This window comes from Haliotis cracherodii, unplaced genomic scaffold (genome assembly GCF_022045235.1).
Source record: "Haliotis cracherodii isolate W230 unplaced genomic scaffold, xgHalCrac1.p SCAF_9, whole genome shotgun sequence".
Lineage (NCBI taxonomy): Eukaryota > Metazoa > Mollusca > Gastropoda > Lepetellida > Haliotidae > Haliotis > Haliotis cracherodii.
Window position 1 is genome coordinate 27,952,973 of NW_027266343.1, and position 22,640 is coordinate 27,975,612.

Genomic DNA, 22,640 nt, shown 5'->3' on the forward strand with positions numbered 1-22,640 from the left:
CATGAACATCACAGCTTTGACAACTACCAAAGTAACAGGTAGAATGGAAGTCATTGATTGGCGAAAACATGCAAAGGAATGGCCACATTTGATGAAAATAAAATTTCCAAAGGTAAGTTCTCGTCCAAGAGTTGACATACTGTTAGGTATGGATTATTTAGAGCTGCATTCCTCTCTTAAAGAGGTCCGTGGAGCTCAAGGAGATCCTGTGGCTCGGTTGACACCCTTAGGTTGGACCTGTGTTGGTGCTGTATCAGGTTCAGACAAAACACATGTAGCAGGTTCCTTCTTCATCAGAAATACAGAAATAGAAGCAATCGCAGATACAGATATTGAATCTTTGATTCACTCATTTTGGGAGTCTGAAAGCATTTCTGGTTTGACATCGATTAGAAGCATTGATGAGAATGATGCAGTTAAGGCTGTAGAACAGTCCCTTGTTTACAAAGCAGACAAATATCAGGTTGGCATTCCATGGAAGGAGGGTCATGAGAATCTGAAAAACAACTATGACATGGCATACAATCGTCTTCTTAATTTAGAAAGGAAGTTGTCAAAGGATCAAACGATTTCGGGAGCCTACAATGAAGTCATAGAACAATACCTGAAAAAAGGTTACATCAGAAAGGTACCTGAAACAGAAATAGATCAAAGTAAATGGTACTTACCACATTTTCCAGTCATTAAACCAGACAGAAGTACAACAAAGGTAAGAATCGTATTTGACGCATCTGCAAAGAATAAAGGCATATCTTTAAATGATGTCATTCATCAAGGACCAAAACTCCAGAATGATCTATTTGAGATCTTGCTTCGTTTTCGCAAACATCCTGTTGCAATCATTTGCGATATTGCTGAAATGTACCTTCAAATTGAAGTCGCTCAGGATGACCGTCCATATTTAAGGTTTCTTTGGAGGTCTATGGATCTGAACAAAAAGCCAGATGTGTTTGAGTTCTCAAAGGTTGTGTTTGGACTAAATTGTTCCCCCTTTTTAGCTCAGTATATCACTCAAGAACATGCTAAGTCCATGGAGAAAGAACTTCCATTGGCTGCAGCAACCGTGGAAAAGTCAACATATATGGATGACAATATGGATTCCGTTGACACAAATAGCAAAGCTATAGAGCTTTACAAACAGCTGCAACAGCTGTGGAGTACAGCAGGTATGCACGCTCGTAAGTGGGTTTCCAATTCCGTGCAAGTCCTCCAAGAAATACCAGAAGAGGATAGATTGAAAGAGATTAATATTCAAATGAGTGAATTGCCATCTGTAAAAGCACTTGGCTTACTATGGAATGCAGAATCAGATGAGTTTAGATTTTCTTTCATGTCCTTAAAGCAGGATATCAAGATGACTAAGAGGAACTTCTTGAAAGAAACTGCTAAGCTGTTTGATCCTCTTGGGTTCTTAGGTCCATTCATCATTAGGGCAAGGGTTCTTCTGCAAGAAATGTGGATATCCGGTGTTAACTGGGATGAAACCCTCAGTCCAGATCTGGAACAAAAAGCATGGTCTTGGTACCTTGAAATTGAAAAGTTGTGTTCTGTTAAAATTCCAAGGGGGCTTGAGGTTAGCTTAGATACTTCAAAGATGAAGTTGCACACATTTGTAGATGCTTCAGAGGCAGCATTTGGAGCTGTGGTATATTTAGTAACCACTCGTGAAGATGACACAAAGTCGAGTTATCTAGTTGCTTCCAAGTGCCATGTTGCTCCCCTCAAGGCAGTTAGTATGCCTCGATTGGAGCTGCTTGCGGCAGTTCTGGGTGTACGACTGTTACTGGCTATAACAAAGGCATTAGAATTACCTTTGCAGCGTGCAACGCTATGGTCAGACAGCCAGAACGTACTGTGGTGGATCAAAAGACAGAGTCGATGTTTTAAGCCATTTGTAGCAAATAGGATTGGATATATACAGGAGCATACAAACATCAGTCAGTGGAAATACGTACCATCCAAACTGAATGCTGCAGACATTCTTAGTAGAGGTGTTGACGCTGAAGCACTTTTGACAGAGAAATGGCTGAATGGACCTGAATTTATGACACATGATGAAACTGAATGGCCGAAGCAGACCACTGACATGGACAATACTGAGACATCAGAACTGAAGAAGCCTTCTCAAGTAAACATCGCCATGTTTACTAAGTCTGATCCAATCTCTTGGAGATTAGCGCCAGCTAGATTTTCTAGTTGGAAGAGATTGTGTAGAGTGTCGGCATGGATCTTTAGATTTCTGAACAACGCTAGGGTTCCATATTCACTTAGGAAAAAGGGTGAACTTGATCCTGAAGAAATTGAGGACGCCGAAACTACAATTATGGTCAGGACTCAAAGAGAAGAATTTTCTGATGACTACTCGTCACTGATGAGGAAATCAAACTTGCCTTCAAACAGCAAGTTGTTTGGCTTACAGCCTTACGTTGATAAAAATGGGTTGATGAGGACAGGAGGGAGACTCAGATTTGCTGACGTATTGTCATTCAGTGCCAGATTTCCAATTATACTCCCTAGACATAGTTGGGTCACCAAACTGATTGTCAAGTTTTACCATGAGCAGGTCAATCACACAGGTACGAACAGTACGTTATCAGCAGTTTCATCTAGGTTTTGGATTATTTCAGCTAGAGAGGAAATTCGTCAGTGGGAAAGAGAATGTTCTTGGTGTAGACGACAAAAAGCCAAACCAGCGCATCAGATAATGGCAGACCTACCGAAGATCAGAGTGAGGTGTACAATGAAAGCATTTGTGACAACAGGTGTGGACTATGCAGGTCCCTTTTTCACGGTACAGGGTCGAGGCAAGAGTCGACAGAAACGTTATCTCTGCCTTTTCACATGTTTGTCAACCCGAGCGGTTCATTTAGAAATGGCATTCGGTTTAGACACGGATTCCTTTCTGAATGCCCTGTTTCGTATGGCCCACAGACGAGGTATGCCAAAGGAGGTAATCTCGGATAATGGAACCAACTTTGTTGGTGCTGCAAAGGAGCTGAAGCAGCTCATTTCTGGACTAAACTCGGATGTGATTAAGTCAACCTTGGCAAACAAAAGTGTGAAGTGGTTGTTTAATCCTCCACACGCACCATATTTTGGAGGTGTTTTCGAGTCTTTAGTGAAGTCAGCAAAACGGGCTATCTATGCTATACTGAGTTCAGGTGACGTCAGTGATGAAGAGCTGATGACAGCCTTTACAGGAGCTGAAGCTCTTCTGAATTCTAGGCCTTTAACCTATCAAAGTGCACATCCACAGGATGATGTGCCTCTTACGCCCAACCATTTCCTACATGGTCAGGTGGGTGGAGATTTCGCACCAGAGTTAGACTCTACCTCATTCAGCCCAAAGAAGCGATGGAGGAGAGTTCAAGAACTCATCAGACATGTGTGGAAACGATGGATGAGGGAGTGGCTCCCGACTCTCAACATTAGAAAGAAATGGTTTACACCATCCAGAGACATACAGGTTGATGACGTTGTCATTGTGGTATCTCCAGATACTCCTCGTGGAGTTTGGCCTCTTGGCAGAGTTCTCAAAACGTATCCTGGAAAGGATGATCACGTGCGCGTCCTTGATGTTCAAGTTGGCAAAACAGTCTTGAAAAGACCTATCACGAAGGTCTGCCCTCTTGAATGGAGTTGAGTTCTGAAATTGTCAAATTGGATAACAGCAACAAATGTACATACTCATAGATTCAGTTTCCTTTCAGTTTAGTCGGTTTTCATGATAGACATGGATCTATCATGGAGGGGGGCATGTTCTGAAGACATGTTCTGAAGACATGTTCGTTCATTAAAAGTGTGCTCCATAACGCACCCGGAGCCTATAGATCGCGCTTCACGTGCACTCGTGTTAGTTTTAAAAAGGAATCTGTTCTCCAAAACACACCCGATGCATAACGATCGCATCGCCTGAACACACCAACGTATGGCTGTGACTGCACGTGAAATGTGAGGATGTAAGCAAATATAAGGCGGTAGCGCGCATCAGTTAGTTAGTTGGTCATAGTTCGCTAGAGAGCTGGTTAGAGTTCGCTAGATGGTTAGTTAGATGGTTAGACAGTTGACCAGAGTTCGTTAGAGAGTTCGTTGGTTAGACATGGCGTTAGACAGTGTTAGACAGTGTTAAGACTCCCTTAGGAGTAACTGTTAGAATTAGCATTTAGTTTCTTTCATTTGAGGTTGATTCATCTTTCCTTCATATAATAACAGGTAATCACGTTTAGTTCCTTATAGGTCTTCATAGTTTTATAACAGGTTATCACGTTTAGTTCCTGGATACCACAAAAAAGGTAAGTCATACAAATTTTACATTAGTTTTCATTTAAGTTAAACCACGCTCAAATATTCAGTTCCACTGCGCAACACCTTGTGTTATCTAGTTAGCAGCTCTAAGTTTGGATGTGTGTACAAATCAGTCCCTATTCAGACAGGATACTTCAGGTGGTCACTGGTGAACTGGGCTTGTGCACATTGGCAGCCCAAGTAACTTTGATTTAAATCTTTGAAACACTACTTTGTTTATGCTTTCTCAATTAAAACCTTTCTGATGATATATTAGTAAAGGGACACACGTCTGTAACTATGACTTGGTAATCAGTCAATCAGAGGGTCCCGCTTAAAATGGTAGCATATTGCAAGTTGGAGTAGCACTATATGTCATTCTACGCCATCATTTACATGCCGGTAGACACAATGTCTTCACACAAGACACTAATTTCAGTGTCAAGATCTCAACTGGAAACGGCATGGAACAGTTGAGCATAATCCGTCGTTAGTTTAATGCTAAATAATCAAACCAAGGTGAGCTTCTGTTACACAGCCGTCAGTAAAGCTAATGTTCAAATAATTGTTCAGTTTCAGTCGACCCTGCATTTGTTCCTAGTCCCGTCATTAAGGGTGTAAAGATAAACTGATACGATACACGATACACGTTGGACTATATATTGATACGCCACAATACGTAATGCAACCCTAAGTACAGTGTTCCTTCGCCGTTGCACCCTTCAATATAGCATAGCACTAACTCAGTTATAGCGTGCGCGGTAACTTATGGCTCCCAAAACTTACTTACATTATTAATAAGCTCATGTTTTACTCTGACATCATGTTTTTCCCCATCTCAAAAAACATTATCAGCTGATCACCATGAGCAGGTAACACCGGAACTCCGAACTGAAGTATGCAATTAAATCCCATTAGTATACTATCTGGTGATGAAAATGTGTTCATTGTATATCTGGACTTATGTATGTAATATATTTTATTGATCTTATTCATAATTTCATTCAATATTGTTTACATTACTTTAGGCGAAATCGTGTGTAAAGTGATCAGTCAGATTACTGCTTCTGACGTCTTGAAACAAACTTTAGTTGCCAGAGAATGCATACATATGTTATAAATGCCATACTTTGACGTGTTTAAAGTCATCTTTGTGGCAATTTTACTACTATATGTCAACATAACATTTTCGCAATTGAAATACAAATAGTGCAGGAAGTTCCGGGTGACTGGTCAAATTGTTCCATAGGTAAAAATATCCTGCAATAGCAAACACCTGTACCAAAGTGCTGCGCTTATGGTTCTTATAATATTAAATATATATAGTAAAAGCTCCAACTTAAGTAACACAATATTGGAATATGTTAATCCTGATGAAACAATAATTTCAGATACAATTTCTTCCAACCACTGCATCAAATATTTTTGAAGTTGTATCATTGGTACTTTTTAATTGAATCATCAGTAGATTGGGAGAAAATGCGTTTAGAGCTGATTGCTTTTTCCATCTTAGTTTACGAGAAAATGCACATGGTAATCCTAAATCTCTGCATATAAAACAATGCCTGTGAGAGCAGGAAATTCAATTTTTATGGTAAATCATTGTGTCTAGTGTGTCATATTTTTATTGACCAAGTTTGTTGTACTTGTTTGTTCATCTGAATTCGCTGAAGGGTTACGATGTGGGTTTTTTAAAGCACTTAACACTTCATAAATATTTTTGGACACTATGAATCATAAACAACTACTATCCTAATCTTTTTTCAAGTCTGAAATGCTCATCATAGATCCTGTTAGGTAGGCAGAGCATGTAGTCCACGACTCCACCCCCGGTAACACTCAACAGCAGGAGACACTGTCAGTACCTAGAGGACATCACTATCCCCCCGACAATGTTGACATTTTAATTTTCAGACCATGAAGTACATCAATTATTTTCTCATGTTTGAACTTTGAAGTTTTCTGCTGTTTTGAAATTTGAAGTGTTTTGAAGGAAAAGTAGAGAAAATTCCACTTTGCAGCTTAACAACTTCAGAAGTTGTCATTTTAAAAGAATTGTGACTGTTCGAAAATCATGAAAGGTCCAATCCTAACATGCTTGAAGTCTTGAAACTTAATAAATGCTAGAGTACCGGAGTAATGTTATCTGGGTTTTTTTTATCGTTGCATATCGAGATACGTATTGTATAATGACCAGACTTTCGAGATACATATCATATCGTGACCTTCCTGTATCGTTGCAGCCCTACCAATCATCCAACATCCTCATCCAGCCCCTAGCTCAAGCAACACCAGAGGTGAGAATAAGAGTTATCTCTCTTCATCCAGCAAGGAAACAAGCAATTCAACACATCATGATGATAAGAAACCAGACTTGTCCGTGGAAGAGATTCAGAACTTGGAGGACTATGAAGTAGAACTTGTTCCGTCAGATGCGGAAGAGGAGAGCCTGGACCTGACTTTCCAAGTGGCACATCCAGGAGGAGCTGTACAGTAAGTGGGGGAACATGGGGTTGTCACCTGTCCCTGAAACCAAGAATGGCTACTCACTTCACAACTAGCCCTGAGATGACACTAGAAGTAACCTTCCGTTGCTAAACTTAGAATGATGTGGGTCTGAAAACTTATCACAGGGAGCTTCAAATCTGATCAGGAATGGAAGTAACTCCTCCATTCTGCCATTTTAAGAGAAGTGAAGGCTTTTATTTGTCAAACGAAATCATGTTGATACTTTGTGAATTAGAATGAAAGAAATCGCCCCTGACTCCTTAGTTTGAGACACAACATGTGATTTCTGAAGGATATTTGCAAGCGGAATTGACAAACAAATATTAAAAATTGTGTCAAGTTTCAGTTCTTGGTCAGTTTACAAGAGAATACACATGGTCATCTTAATCTCTGCCTATGAGAGAAGAAAATTCAATTTTAATGGTAAATCATTGTGTCTAGAGATGCTGATTGTGTCAGTTCATGTTTAGTGATCAAAGGTTACCTGTAGTGTTATTCCAGAGGTTCACGTAAAGCGAGTCATTCAACGAATACACCTTGTTTTGATACCAAGTTTATTGGATTGGTTCATAACACTATCCATTACATGATAATCAATATTCCACTTTCATATGGTTCAGGTGTATGTGTCTGCGAAATAAGTCATTATCACCAGCTGAGTTGTGTACAGTCTTAATTTAATGAGAACTTTGATTGTGTTTCAGATCCAGTGTTATTGGAGCACAAGATTCAGGTAATTCTCCTTCTACTCACATTAATCACGCACACACAATTATCTCTGATAAAAACCTCCACCCGACACCTGAACAGGGCATGCTGCATGATAACCGGGCCTGTCATATTGATGGGTACCAGGCAGGGGTTGAAGCCTGGCAGTGTTCTCAAACCCAGCCTGGTGGAATAGTCTACAGTTGTGAACAGTGCTTCCAGACATTCACCAGCATCTGCGATCTAAAGACTCATGCGCTAAAACTTCATCACAATACATATGTTTGTGATTGGTGTGGAAAGCAGCTGAAATCTTCCCATGGCTATAAACTTCACTGTAACTCTCATGCTGGTGATTATAGATACATATGTCCTATTTGTGACAAACGTTTTCAACAGTCTTCTCATTTGGAAGGGCACATCAACACACACAATTCTGTCCGTCCTTTCAAATGTCCAACATGTTTTAAAGGCTTTTCATACAGATTTAGCATGACCAAGCATGCAAAAACATGCCGGAATGGAATTAGTCAGAGTGGTTTAGACTGAAAATAAAATTCTGTATGTTGGTTATTTGTCAGTGAAAAAAACAAAAATGGATGCCAATGTGGATGTCACCCATGTGTTTAAAATTTGTGTTGTGCATTTATTTGTCGAAAACAATATGCTTGTTGGAAAAGCTTCTCAGCAACTTGTTGCCAGGTTGAAATTTAATGGTGTTACAAATAATGTCATTGGAAAATGGCAATGGCAGTTGCACTGGAAGTATCAGACGTGATGGTGTTGAAGTGATGCAGGGCCACCAACTGTTGGGACCAGGAACGTAAGCAATGTTGAACCAAGCTCACTCACTAACTCACTGACACAGATGGATTCTGTGTAGGAGAGGAGTAACTCCTCCAGACATCTGGCCAGTATGGATTGAGTAGGAAAGAGTGAGGATCAGTTGGACACAATGGGTACAAGCTGTTGGTAGTGCTTGAAAGGGTGACATTTGAAGACTTACATACATTGCATCTGTCCGAGGCAAGGTAGTTAACTGACAGTAAAAGTCCAGTTTCCACCCTTGCCAAACTAGGCTGGAATTTCTGGACTCGATCGTAGTGCCACCAGTGGCTATTACAAATTACGTCCCTTCTATGCCTCTCCTTTTGACCAATCAGATTCCACCTCTCAGGTCACTTGCATTTGCATCAAACAAAATGGTGGCGCCCAGTCAAGACTATCCGATAGGTGAGCAAGATATATGTTGTAATAAAACGAGTCTTACATTAAATACATGAAATAATTTGGAAAATATCTGCTGACACCCACTTGACGGTACACATCCTTTACCATTCCTGCAGTTGACAAAAATCTGCTTGTTGAAATCCATGTTGTTTACGAACCCGAATGTTGAATTCGATATGCTATTTGATTAGACTCGTAAGTCCAGTCAAAATATAACTCCATAATTCCAGCCTCGAAACTGGACTTTTACAGTTGGTAAACTCCTTTGCCTTAGGTAATATGCAGACATTGTGAATTGGCTCAGGTTGTTGTTGTCTGACCAAATGGAGAAAACCCTGATGAATTGATCACCGCTCCATTTTACCTCTATGTTTTATCCACTGTTTCATGTCGTGGTGTACTGAGGTGTTCTTGTAGCTACTGCGTAGGTTCCAGTTTACAGGGAAAGTGACAGCACATGCTCCCCAGTAATGATAACATGTAGTTCACTGATGGATGATTTATTATACTGATATAGAAGATAAACATACTTTGTTCTCAATGTAGTGCTAGGTTACCTGTAGATTTAACCATGTTAAATTGAATTTAAAACATACAGCAAAAAATGTATTGTTGTGTATACTTGAATACTGTAGTAACCTCAACAGCCTGCGAGCTATTATTGGACATAACATTAGTTCAAAATGCCTAGCAACACTGATTGAGAGAGAAGCACTTTTCTATTGATAATGGCTTCTATGAGCATCAAATCTGTAAGAGGAGGTTGTTGTGGTTTGACATTTTGATTGACTCGTCAGAACTGAGGATTTTCCAAATTTAAGGTAGAATAATTGTTTTCCTGTACTTATCCAATGATCTATTGTCCCTATCCATAATCAATTACATTGTATATAGAAAATGTTTGTAATGGGACATTTTATGTTAACTATTCATACATTCATTGAATCTACACACAATATGACATGAACACATTATTATTTAAAACATATACCATATTTGCCACATGAAGCACCCAGCCCCAATAAGCACTAAGTGATCAACTTTTAGACCAATCCCTATAAGCACCAAGTACTAATCCAGAAAGTTTTACATGAAACAGCTCTTAGGAATGTAGCATATTTTGCTGAATACCCTGACCAAATTGTATGTACATTATAGTTGTCGTAAATTTCAAATTTCCCCATGTATTATTCTTTTTGCAGATATCGATGAAATGTTAAAGGTCAAAGTCACATACACTTTCTCAAAAAGTATTAATGCATGTATCATTTGCTTTTACTTGGATTTACCTTCTCTAAAACTAAGGTCAAGGTCATTGTTCAATTCACAGATTGACATATGTTTATTTTAAAAGAAATGGCTGTCATGTTTGTTGTGTTGTTACAAGTTTATAAGCTTTACAGAAATAATAATTCAATGATTGTTTAAAAAATATTCTAATGGAAAAATATATCTGTGCTTCATATTATGTTCAATCAAAATAATTTTTTTCTGAAAAACATAATTCGACTTTCAATACATATTCTTGAAGACATCTCCTCGACCTTAAGGGAATGATCTTAAGGTTCATGTTTATGCACAGCGCAAAACTTGGATGTTTGGGTTTCTGTTGGGAACATGATACTCACACAAATGATTTTCTATTGTGAACCTCACACAATAACTGTTTATCTATCAGGTGCTCATATAAACACTTTTGTTTAACTGTAAATAATGCTTATGCAATGCCACAGTTTGCTGAAATCAACATTTCCGTGACATGGCAATGCTGAAAAACAGGAATGGTGCAAAACAAAGTTGTTCATCGAAACACAGTATCAGTATCTTTGGCGACGTTATCTACAGAAGGGCAACACTCATGACTTGCCGCAGGCCAGTCGTCCACTTGTGACATAACGTCAACAAGACAACCATATTCGGTTGGTGCATCTATGGAATTGATACCTAACTGCCACATTAACAGCTTGGACAATTCCTGGTTTCAGACCAATTAGTGTGAGAACCAAATGCACCCGGTGGAGGGAACACTACATCCGGATCAGATGTCCACCGATACGCCCAATTTTGCTGCCACATCACAATCAGGCATGCCCAGCTTGGTGTAGACATCATCTTAGGTTTAGAAGACAAGACTGACACAGCATACTGTTCACAGATGAGACCAGGTTTCATATGGGCAGTTCTGATTGTCGTGCAAATGTAGTCGTATAATGCTCCCCAGCCCAAGGAGATGTCATGTTTACCCAAAGTTTTTCCTGAAGCCAAATAAAGACAATATTAGTGGAGATGTAAAACATTTAATGTTTTCAACAGAATGGAGTAACATCAACTGCGCATGCATCAAGCGCACATGGCAACATTTCTTACACACTTGTACAGTGAAGTAACAGTGCTTTCATATACAATCTGTAATCATAAATCTTATATATATATATGATACATGAAACTTGGAATAAAACTTGGAATACTTCTTATATCTTCAATCTTACATCTTGACTTAAGGGTATCTTTAACCTTGCATTCTTAGTACTTAAGCTTAACCCTTAACTTAGACTTGACATTCACAATCTTCTTCACTGTTATGACAAAGGAAGAATATCATGTATAGGCTTATTGTCTTGAACAACTATCACTTGCCTAACATTCAAATATTGACCAGAGTTCTAACCCATTATGCAACTTCATAAACATTGACAAACTTTCATTAAACATATGAACATGAACTGGAAATAACTTGAAATACAACCTTGAAACTATTGACAGAATTTATATCCAACTTACTAAAAGTACATACTGGAGATATGAATTTACACTCTCAAGTTGTCCTGGCAACACCCTTAAAACTAGATAAAGAAATACTGTACATTCTATCATGGACAATATTCCAAACAGTAATAACACTTGAAACTTGTAGCATATAACTTGGACTCAGTCATCTGAAACATCACCCATTGATAAGATAACAAAGAGATTCATTCTAGATTATCGCCCTTGAATTACTAAATCACCTTCATGGAAACATTCAGATGCTAATATCAAAGGCATACATTCATCAAATCTACTGACAATATAAACAACATATACATCACTTGAAATTAGTACATAAAACTTCACCATGTTTGCCAGTGAAAAGAATAATGAAGAAATTCAACTTTTGCATTATCTCCCTTGGATTACTAAATAATTGACATGAAAATATTTAGCATAGAAAGAGATAAACAATACTTAATAACTCCTGATGAAATATTAATAAAGATATTTATGAGTTATTGATGAAAAACGATGTTATAAACAAAGTTTATACATACTTCTGATTAAACTGATAACTAATTGACAAACCTATCTACATGATCTAGTAATACTTTGACAACATACTCAAGGAAATCAACCTTTCAATACATCATACGTCATAAACTGTAGAATAGAGTCACATTGCAGCAACATATTCCGATGGAGAATACGCTTTGGCCCTCCCTTCTCTGGTTGTATATCGTACACTGGAGAGTCTTTCATTTGTTGATTTACAACATAGATCTTTGGCTCCCAATGAGACCGTAACTTTCCTGGTCCACCTCTTTTAACTGTATTCCTGACCAAGACTCTATCTCCTGACATGAGCAAACAGCTTTGAATTTTCTTGTCGTAAACAGTTTATTCTGTTCTCTTTTCTTTTGACTGGTCACTCGTACAGCGTCATATGCACTTTCCATGCCTTGTTTCCAGTTCTTTACATAGTCTGGTACAGATTTCTCAACTGGATCAATCCCGAACATTATGTCAACCGGTAACCTTGGACTTCTCCCGAAGAGTAAGTAGAACGGAGAATATCCTGTCATCTCACTTTTGGTGCAATTGTAAGCATGGACAACCTTGTTTAAATGCTCCTTCCAATTACTTTTCTGTTCTCGTGATAGCGTCTTCAACATGCTGATTAGGGTCCGATTGAATCGTTTCACCTTCCCATTGCCTTGGGGGTGGTACGGTGTTGTTCTTGAGGCTTTTATGTTGGACAACTTTTGTAGATGAGTGAAGATTCGATTCTGAAATTCTCCTCCTTGATCATGATGCAGAGTCTGTGGAAATCCAAACCTGGGTATGAACTCATTGAAAATCTTCTCAGCGGCGGTTTTTGCCGACTTATTTCGGGTTGCATAGGCCTGTGCATACCTTGTGAAGTGGTCTACCAGGACTAACACATATTCATAACCCCTCTTGCTTTTCTCAAGATGCAAAAAGTCAATACCCACTAGTTGGAAAGGTGACTAAGTTTCAATTGACTGCATCAGAGCTCTAGTCTTTCTCTGTGGTGCTTAATCGATGATACAGCTGCATTCTTTAGAGACATATCGTTCAACCTCTTCAGCCATTTTGGGCCAGTAGAATCGCTCTCGTATCAATGCTATCACTCTGTCAACACCAAGATGTCCCATTTCGTTGTGAAGCTTGTAGATTACCTCTTTTCTATACTTCTTTGGTAACACAATCTGTTTCCGTGGCTGTCCATGAACCTGTGTGTGTCTATGGAGTACACCATCATTCCCAATCTTGAGGTTCTTCCATTCCCTAATGAGTAGATTCCCTGTGTGTTTATCTTTCCATGATGGGCTTCTATCACTTGAGATCAAGTTGATGATATACTGTATTTCAGGATCCTTTTCCTAAATTCTTTCTCAACTCCTCCTTTGATACTTGTGCAACATCTTCAGTTTCTTGTAAATCAGAATTCATATTACTTTGAGTCCTTGACTTTACCTTTCTTTTGTTCTGTGCTACTGCTCTTTCCCTGTTTTCTGATTTCTTTTCTTTCATATTGATCCTTCACTTCAGTTGAGTCTTGGTTACCGTCATCACCACTATCCAGAATCTTTCTGTCGAAAGTCTTTCCAGCTGCATTATTGTCCAGAACTTTGTCTACACACAACTTGTTGACTGTGGCTGTCATTCCCATACCTTGTCCTATACCAACGGCTTCGTCAGTGAAAGCTTTCACCTCAGTAGGAGTGATTTTCTCAGTACAATCATGGATGTAGTCTTCTATCTGAATAGGCATGTGGGAAAGACCATCGGCATCACCATTAGGTTTTCCGGGCTTGTAGTAGATGTTGAAAGTAAAATCAGAAAGGCCTGTCAACCATCGGTGGCGGGTTCCATCTAGACGAGCAGTGGATAGGATATATGTAAGGGATTGTTGTCTGTGTATACATCCAGACCTTGAGAGTATTACAGATGAACCTGAAACCTGTCAGTGATCGCCCACTTTAGCGCTAGAAATTCGAGCTTACCCGAGTGATAGTTCTTTTCAGCAGGGGTGAGGGTCCTTGAACCATAGTCAATCACACCGAGGGTACCATCTTCCTTGCGCTGATACAAAACAGCTCCCAAACCATCTGTGTCAGTGTGCAGGATGAATGGTTTCTTGTAATCTGGATAGATCATTATTGGTCTTTCACAGAGTTCTTTGATCAGTTCTGTCAAGGTCACTTGGTGTTCTTCAGTCCACTTGACTACTTGACCTGATGGTGCCTGTCCTATCTTTCTTCCTGACTTAGTTCTTTTCTGTTTTCTCTGTCTGGAAGTATCCTTTGTTCTTAGCATGTTGAACAGTGGTTTGGCTCTTCTTGAGAAGTTCTTGATGTATTTTCTGAAGTATCCAATAAAGCCAAGCATTTTTCTCATGTCTCCAACTGTCTCTATTTTCTTTTCAGCTAATGACTTGACTGCTTCGACATCCGCTGGATCCATTCTGTAACCCTCTGAAGACACCAGGTGACCTAGGAACTTTACTTCATGACGAAAGAGTTCACATTTTGCTGGTTTTAACTTTATTCCCTTTTCTCTCAGCTTTTGAACAACTTTACGGAGATGATTGTTGAGATGATCTTCAAAACAGCCACTATATACGAGAATGTCGTCAAGATATGGAATACAGCAATAGTCTCGTAACTCTTCCAGGGTTGATTCCATGAAAGCCTGAAATGCTCCCGGTGCTCCAGTCAAGCCGAAGGGAATGCGCACCCACTTGTAGAGACCCCATGGTGTGGTAAAAGCCATGAGATGTACACATTCTTCTTTCATGAAACCTTGATGATATGCCTTTCCTTGGTCGAGCGTTGAGAACCATTTCTTGCCTCCGAGTGGGTTGAGCGTCTCCTGTATTCTTGGGATCGGTATTCTTGATGGTACGGTCTTCTTGTTCAGCTCGCGATAATCTATACATAGACGTAAGATTCTATCTCGTTTGCGAATACAAACCTCTGGACTTGAATATGAAGAATCACTCTTTCGTACAAATCCTCTTTTGATTAAGTCAGCTAAGTAGTCTTTTACTTCAGAATAGAGAGGTGGCATTACTGAAATATAGTTCTTTTGAACAGGTACCTGATCTGTTAACTTCATATCCATTTCGAGATCCTTAGCTGTACCTACTTCACCATCCTTTGCGAACGCATCACACTCCTCCTGTAACATTGTTTTGACTAACCCCTTCTGTTCTCCTGTAAGATTAGTCTCTTCGAGATTAATGTGTGGGTCCCATGAATCTGTTTCTTTTGAATTACTGCTATCTTTTGTTTCGGTGGAAACTATCATTTCTTGTAATATCCAGTGGAATGGGGATGACTGATTTCACTGATTCAAGATTGCCCATTGTGGTCTTTCTAGGTAGCGTCATGTCATGGTCACCATGATTTTCAACTATGACATCTAGCTTACATATTGATCCTTTCTTGAGGAGAACCAAGGCGCCCCTGACAACCAAGTCCTCTGGCCATTTCTTCTCCACATCTGGTACAAATAGAGCATGTTGTTGATCTGCCGAACCAGCCTGTGTGACACAATGGACAGTCACCCGCTCCCCTTTCTGAATGTTGACCGGTCTTCCCAAACTGTTTACTGTTCCAAGTTCAGTTTCTTTTGCCCCAATCAAGTTCACCACTGCCTTAACTTTCTTCGACGAAACTCTCATATTTTTCTTTAGAACTTGCTCAGTTATCAATGGCCCCAACTCAGTCTGGAAATGTTCGATGACATTATATCCTATCAACGGAACAAGAAATTCCTCATCATCAACAACCAGGAAAGGCACTGCAATTTGGTGTCCCTTAGATTCCTCACATGATTGCATCTTAAAATCTAGCTCAACACATCCTTCATATGGAATCTCACCCAGGGCACAATTTACCGATAAACGATAATCAAGCAGATCGCTCAAGGGTCGTATCGACTTCTTTGGCAAGTGTTCGTCTAACCAGTCCTTATGAATGAGGGACACTTGGGCACCTGTATCCCACAGAACATTTGTTGGCACCCCATCAAGGAGACTATTTACTTGGCACTTCTTCCCCACTAGCTTGGTGAGTTTTTTCATCCTACTGGAGGAGATTGGAGGAACTTCACTCGACAGTGTACTAACATTTACTTTTGTGGATTTTTCTGAATCTTCTCCTGGCCTCATGGTCGGTTGATTAACACTTGGGTCTCTTTGCTTATATACGCGACACCCTGCCTTGAAATGTTCATCACTTCCGCATCGCCAGCAATGATGGCACAGCCTTCCAACACCGGATACTTGGCAATTTGGACAGCCTGGCAGAAACTGTTGTTGTCTGTTCCCAGCAGTGGGTAGCTGTCTGTCTTGAACCTGTTGAACTTTGTCCTTTTCTGTAAGTTTCTTTTGCAGTTCCGACAGTTGTTGCCTTAATTGACTAATCTCATCCCTTCCAGCGGCCATCGCGTTTACTCTTGGTTTCCTCTTGACCTTTGTTGTCGGTTCATTGTCTTCCACCATTACCTTATTCATCAACAAAATCAAGTCTTCATCCTTTCAGACTTTTCCTAACCAGATTAGGCTTTATTTCTGATCTGATGAGGTCACTTGTTAATCCTGTCGCCAGGCTATGCTTAAACATCTCTTCTATAAGTGCCTCACTGTAGGTGAGTTGACCTTTTTCTTTCGACATGAACAACAAATTTTGTTTCAGTTCTAACGCTCTCATTAGAAACTCATTTGCGTCTTCCTTGGAACCTTGGACTAAATTGCAGAGTTCTGTATATAATTCCGTTGGTGTCTTCTGCTTGTAAAAAGACTGAAGAATGCTTTTGAGAATTGAGAGTGATAAGTCGCTTCTGCTTTCCAAATACCCTCGTAGTTTGCTATTTGGTGTTATCGATCTTATTACCCCGTCAACAATTTCGCCCTCAGTGAAACCCTTCTCAATTCCTGCTTCTATTTGTCGTACTAGACTCCCGTAGGATATACATCCTTTACCTTCTCCAGTTTGGCTGGATATCTTGAAATCTTTACGGAAAACTGAACATTTTTCTGTGAAGCTGATGTCAAGTTTCTTCTTGACAGTTTCTGAAGGACCCGTAGTGATAACCTTTTCTTGTTCTTCTAACTCATCTGATGAGGTTGAATCGGACGTTACTGACTTGAACTTATCTTTTAACTGTAATAAAGTTGAGATGCCTTCGTCTTCCTTTTGGCTCTCATTCTCTATTTCTGTTTGAATCTTCCTTATCAAGTCTAGTCTACTTAAGTTCGTAAACTCTGCCCCTGGTTCAAGTTCCACCACTATCTCTTTTAACTTATCGATTGATGATATCAAAACTTGGCCTATAACATGAAGCTTGAACTCTTCATTTGACAACCTTGTAATGTACATCTTGCTTTACTCTGTCTTCATCACTTGAGTCTTTTCTTGAACTTTGGTGGAGTTGACATCTTCATACCCTTGGTGATGTTGAGGAAGCATCCCGGACGAGCCCCCAAAATATGTAGTCGGTATAATGCTCCACTGCCCAAGGAGGTGTCATGTTTACCCAAAGTTTTTCCTGAAGCCAAATAAAGACAATATTAGTGGAGATGTAAAACATTTAATGTTTTCAACAGAATGGAGTAACATCAACTGCGCATGCATCAAGCGCACATGGCAACATTTCTTACACACTTGTACAGTGAAATAACAGTGCTTTCATATACAATCTGTAATCATAAATCTTATATATATATATATGATACATGAAACTTGGAATAAAACTTGGAATACTTCTTATATCTTCAATCTTACATCTTGACTTAAGGGTATCTTTAACCTTGCATTCTTAGTACTTAAGCTTAACCCTTAACTTAGACTTGACATTCACAATCTTCTTCACTGTTATGACAAAGGAAGAATATCATGTATAGGCTTATTGTCTTGAACAACTATCACTTGCCTAACATTCAAATATTGACCAGAGTTCTGACCCATTATGCAACTTCATAAACATTGACAAACTTTCATTAAACATATGAACATGAACTGGAAATAACTTGAAATACAACCTTGAAACTATTGACAGAATTTATATCCAACTTACTAAAAGTACATACTGGAGATATGAATTTACACTCTCAAGTTGTCCTGGCAACACCCTTAAAACTAGATAAAGAAATACTGTACATTCTATCATGGACAATATTCCAAACAGTAATAACACTTGAAACTTGTAGCATATAACTTGGACTCAGTCATCTGAAACATCACCCATTGATAAGATAACAAAGAGATTCATTCTAGATTATCGCCCTTGAATTACTAAATCACCTTCATGGAAACATTCAGATGCTTATATCAAAGGCATATATTCATCAAATCTACTGACAATATAAACAACATATACATCACTTGAAATTAGTACATAAAACTTCACCATGTTTGCCAGTGAAAAGAATAATGAAGAAATTCAACTTTTGCATTATCTCCCTTGGATTACTAAATAATTGACATGAAAATATTTAGCATAGAAAGAGATAAACAATACTTAATAACTCCTGATGAAATATTAATAAAGATATTTATGAATTATTGATGAAAAAAGATGTTATAAACAAAGTTTATACATACTTCTGATTAAACTGATAACTAATTGACAAACCTATCTACATGATCTAGTAATACTTTGACAACATACTCAAGGAAATCAACCTTTCAATACATCATACGTCATAACCACTTCTGAGTCCAGACACTATTGAACGATAACTTCAGACTGACACAATTCAATAACAATATTTATCTTGAGAGACAATCACAAAGCATAAGGATATAATGGAAACTTACTCTATTTTGCAAACACATGACTTGCTAAACACTTGTCTCAAGATACAACAAACTTTGAACGAAAACATTTTCACGCTACAGATTTGTTTACTTCCGCTCAGCAGCAAAGGGAAATAACTCTCTCACACATACAGGCAATACCGCTAAGAAATTTGACTTGACGAAATGACATAAATTCTCATCAATTTAAACTTATTCCTATCTAAACTTATCTGAACTACAGAAATATTCATTTCCATACATTTCTACCACAAGCTAATGGACAACTTCAATATATCTATGCTATTTATGCAATAACAACTTTTCTGACCATGCCGTTCGAGCAGATGAAAAACTTCTATGCATTGGGCCGACAATAATCATGAAATACAAACTATTTAATAGTGTTAATTAACATGATATTGCTAACAATTAAATGTTTATTTGCTTATGAGATGGAAGGTGTGTATTTTGTGCATTGACAACTCACCTGAAGCCAAATAAAGACAATATTAGTGGAGATGTAAAACATTAAATTTTTTCAACAGAATGGAGTAACATCAACTGCGCATGTGTCAAGCGCACATGGCACCGAAGATGATATTTACGTCCAAACCACTAATATATATGAATTGAAATGGACTTCAGGCGAATTACAATATTGATAAAATATGTGACAATTGTACTTCTTTACACATAGGTCTACAGGTGTCCAGGAGAACGTTTTAGCAACACTTTCATTACTCAACTTTGTCTGTTTGGGAGTGGAAGTGAAATCGTATTGGGTGGAATCACAACTCATTGGAGAACCCAATTTATTATTGTTAATGGCAATTTAAATGGCATACGCTACCGGGAGGACATCCTTTGAGATCACGTTCTACCCCTTGAGCAAATGCAGGGATTGAAGTCACGTTGCAGCAGGATAATTCCCACCCACATGTTTCATGTGTTGTAACAGACATTTTGAGGCAGCATGACATTACTGTACTGCCATGGCTGGCTGTTTCTCCAGACCTCTGCCCCACAGAACATGTCTGGGATGCAATGGAACGCCACCTACGACAGGACCAAACCGGCCGGTAACGCTAGCTCTGTTGGGCCAAGCTTTGGCTGACATTTGGAACAACATCATCCAGGCTGTTTTCAATCACCTGGTGTCTTAATGTGCCACTGCTGCCTTGTCTGTCACACACCATATTGACAATGTTAATCGTCACACCACCCTTCTTTTAGGGCATGTCACTCTGTCTCCTGTTACCTGGCATGGGCTTTGTCAATGAATTTGTTATGCTAAAACCTTGATCAGACGAATATTATGTTGTTATTTCCAATAACATCACATTTACACTACTTTCTATGAAGCACAGTTACTTTTATACATGACAAAGAATTAAAACAAATCACAATAAAGGCCCATTGTATTTTTAGAAATGTGTTTTATTTTTCAGAAATATGTATATGACATGGGTTTTATCTTGCTCAAAATGTAGAAGTGAAATAAATGCATGAAATCAGCTTTTGGTTTGTTTTCTGTGAACACTCAATGAGCAACCAGTCTGTGTTGACACTAACAACACGTTGAAGTTCCATGCTGTGTAACGTTGGTTTGGAGAATTTGTAATTTTGGTCTGGAATGTCAGTAAGGAATGGTAATATATCAAAGAAAAACAAGGGGTATCACGTCATTTTCCAACATTCTTTTACTGTTTGCTGAATCTACAAACAGCGCATAACATTCAGTGAGGAATTGAGACAGAAACCTGTTACTTGAAAGGGTTGGATCCAGGATTTAATAAAAAGTGGGGAGTTTAAAATTGTAACTTCAGGGGGCTTCATCCAAAAGCGCACCCAAGGAATTACAACACACTATCATTATTAGTTATACTTCGACAAACAAATCAACATGTAAGAACTTGTCACGATAGGCTATGCACATACAAAATATCATCAGATGTAAAACGCCCCCCTCCTCTACCTGTTATGTGAAAATTATTATATATTTTTTAAAATGCAGATTATTTTGTTTTGTTTTGTCATCCACGACAAATAGGCTGCTTTAAGAAAAAAAGAAATATGTTAATACTCAAAATTGTCTTAATTTGTTTATTTAACAAGGATGGAAAGTTAATAATACTGGGTACTTGTTTTTTTCAAAATATGTTTTGGTGCAATATGCTGTCAGCTTTTCAATACTTATTGGCAGGAAAAAAGTGGGCAAATTCAGTATTTTAGTTTTTTACAAAATTCAGTTGGAGGATCTACTAAAGCAAGTTAAAAAAGAAATGTGGCCTTAGTGTGTCATGTATTTTGTAGTTAGGAGATGTCCTATTTTATTAATTATCATGTCTGTTTTTGTCATGACAAAATTAGATGCAAACTGGTTGGTTTTAGTTGTGGCTAGTGACTGATTTGTGGAGGCTAATGATTGGTTGAGATTTTAAGCTGATTATGAGAGTATTGTTGATTTAATGCTTTTCGACTCATTCAACAAAGAGATCATAGCTCTACGACTATCACAAGTCCATAGAGGTTATCACGCGAGTGTGTTTGGGGATGCTACATATCCTGCATGAGGAATAAACATTGTATTTAGCGAACCTTGGCGAACTATACATACAGTGTTTATTCCTAATACAGGATATTTACCATCCCTAAACACACAAGCGTGATAACCTCTTTATCATATCATGTCATTCTTCAATTCTGTGCTTGAAAATCGCTTCCCCTCACTCACAAACATTACCTAAACATTGCAAGATTTCCTGGAATGCGCGCATTAATTTTTATTACGTCACAGGGTAAGTGATGTGTCAGTCGGACAGTGACAGTAGCCAAATATAGTTCCATCTGAAATCTGTTTCTTATACAGTGGCGAAGCAACATATACGCAAAACAACAATTTTTTTACTTGCCTTTCGCGGCAATCCATCAGACTAGAGTAACTGCCCTTTGTCAAAGGGAAGCTATTCTAACCCTAGTCTATGAGATGTCACGGCCACGTTCAGACGTTGTTGACAGTTGGCCTGTTCTGTCATACCGTTAAGAAGTTCAGTCAGATGTACACGCAGCGCCAAAATGAAACAAGGTAACAATTCATACATATTTCGCCTAAATCCAACTATTTTTATTTGTGGAAAAGGTTTCAAGCTGCAGAGGTCTACAAGCACAGATATGGCTACTGATCCTGCTAGGCCTAGTGCCCTCACAAAATTGTTTCGAAATGTATGTCTCCAAAGTTGCCAAAACTTATAAAATGCCTTAGTTACTTCGCAGTTCGACACAGATTTTCAGTATATAAGACTGTTGTTTTTTTATAATTTAAGCAATTATCCCTGTAGTTTATCCAGATTCACGATGTTTAATTCTGACTCGATCGCCGAATGACAAGGGCGATGCCATGTTTGTTTATAAACAGTGAAAGTAGTCCCTACTTCACCTTTGATATTTGCATCTCTATCCGCATATGACCCCAACGGATATAGTTTTTATCCGTTGGCTTTATCCTGCCGAGAAACCTACCCATTATATGATAAATGGTGTTACCTGGATGAAGAAGGCTATTGATGTCTTGTTAGTCAAGTCATCTCAGTTCCAACAAGCTGCAAGTCATGCTTCCAACATCACTGGATGGTGCAGCTCTCCTGTTGGGAACAACACAGGGCAGCATGGTGTACCTGGGGGAGGGTCTCATGGCTAGGCAATATGAGGTCTCAACATGGTGGACAACCAGCTGCATGGTGTACCTGGGGGAAGGTCTCATGGCTAGGCAATATGAGGTCTCAACATGGTGGACAACCAACAGCATGGTGTACCTGGGGGAAGGTC

General features: G+C 38.8%; 1 protein-coding gene across 2 annotated transcripts in view; it reads left to right on the plus strand.

Annotated features, from left to right (window-relative positions):
* The window catches only part of LOC139452669 (uncharacterized), a 48,333-nt gene that overhangs the window by 16,089 nt on the left and 9,604 nt on the right, over positions 1-22,640 (plus strand). Inside the window, exons 3-4 of one of the 2 annotated variants that reach the window (XM_071234212.1) lie at positions 6,528-6,777; positions 7,497-7,525. In XM_071234212.1, coding sequence (XP_071090313.1) covers positions 6,528-6,777; positions 7,497-7,525 — 279 coding nt within the window. Of the gene's footprint in view, positions 1-6,527; positions 6,778-7,496; positions 8,075-22,640 lie in introns of those variants that run through there. The other variant, XM_071234211.1, reaches the window with a different exon arrangement.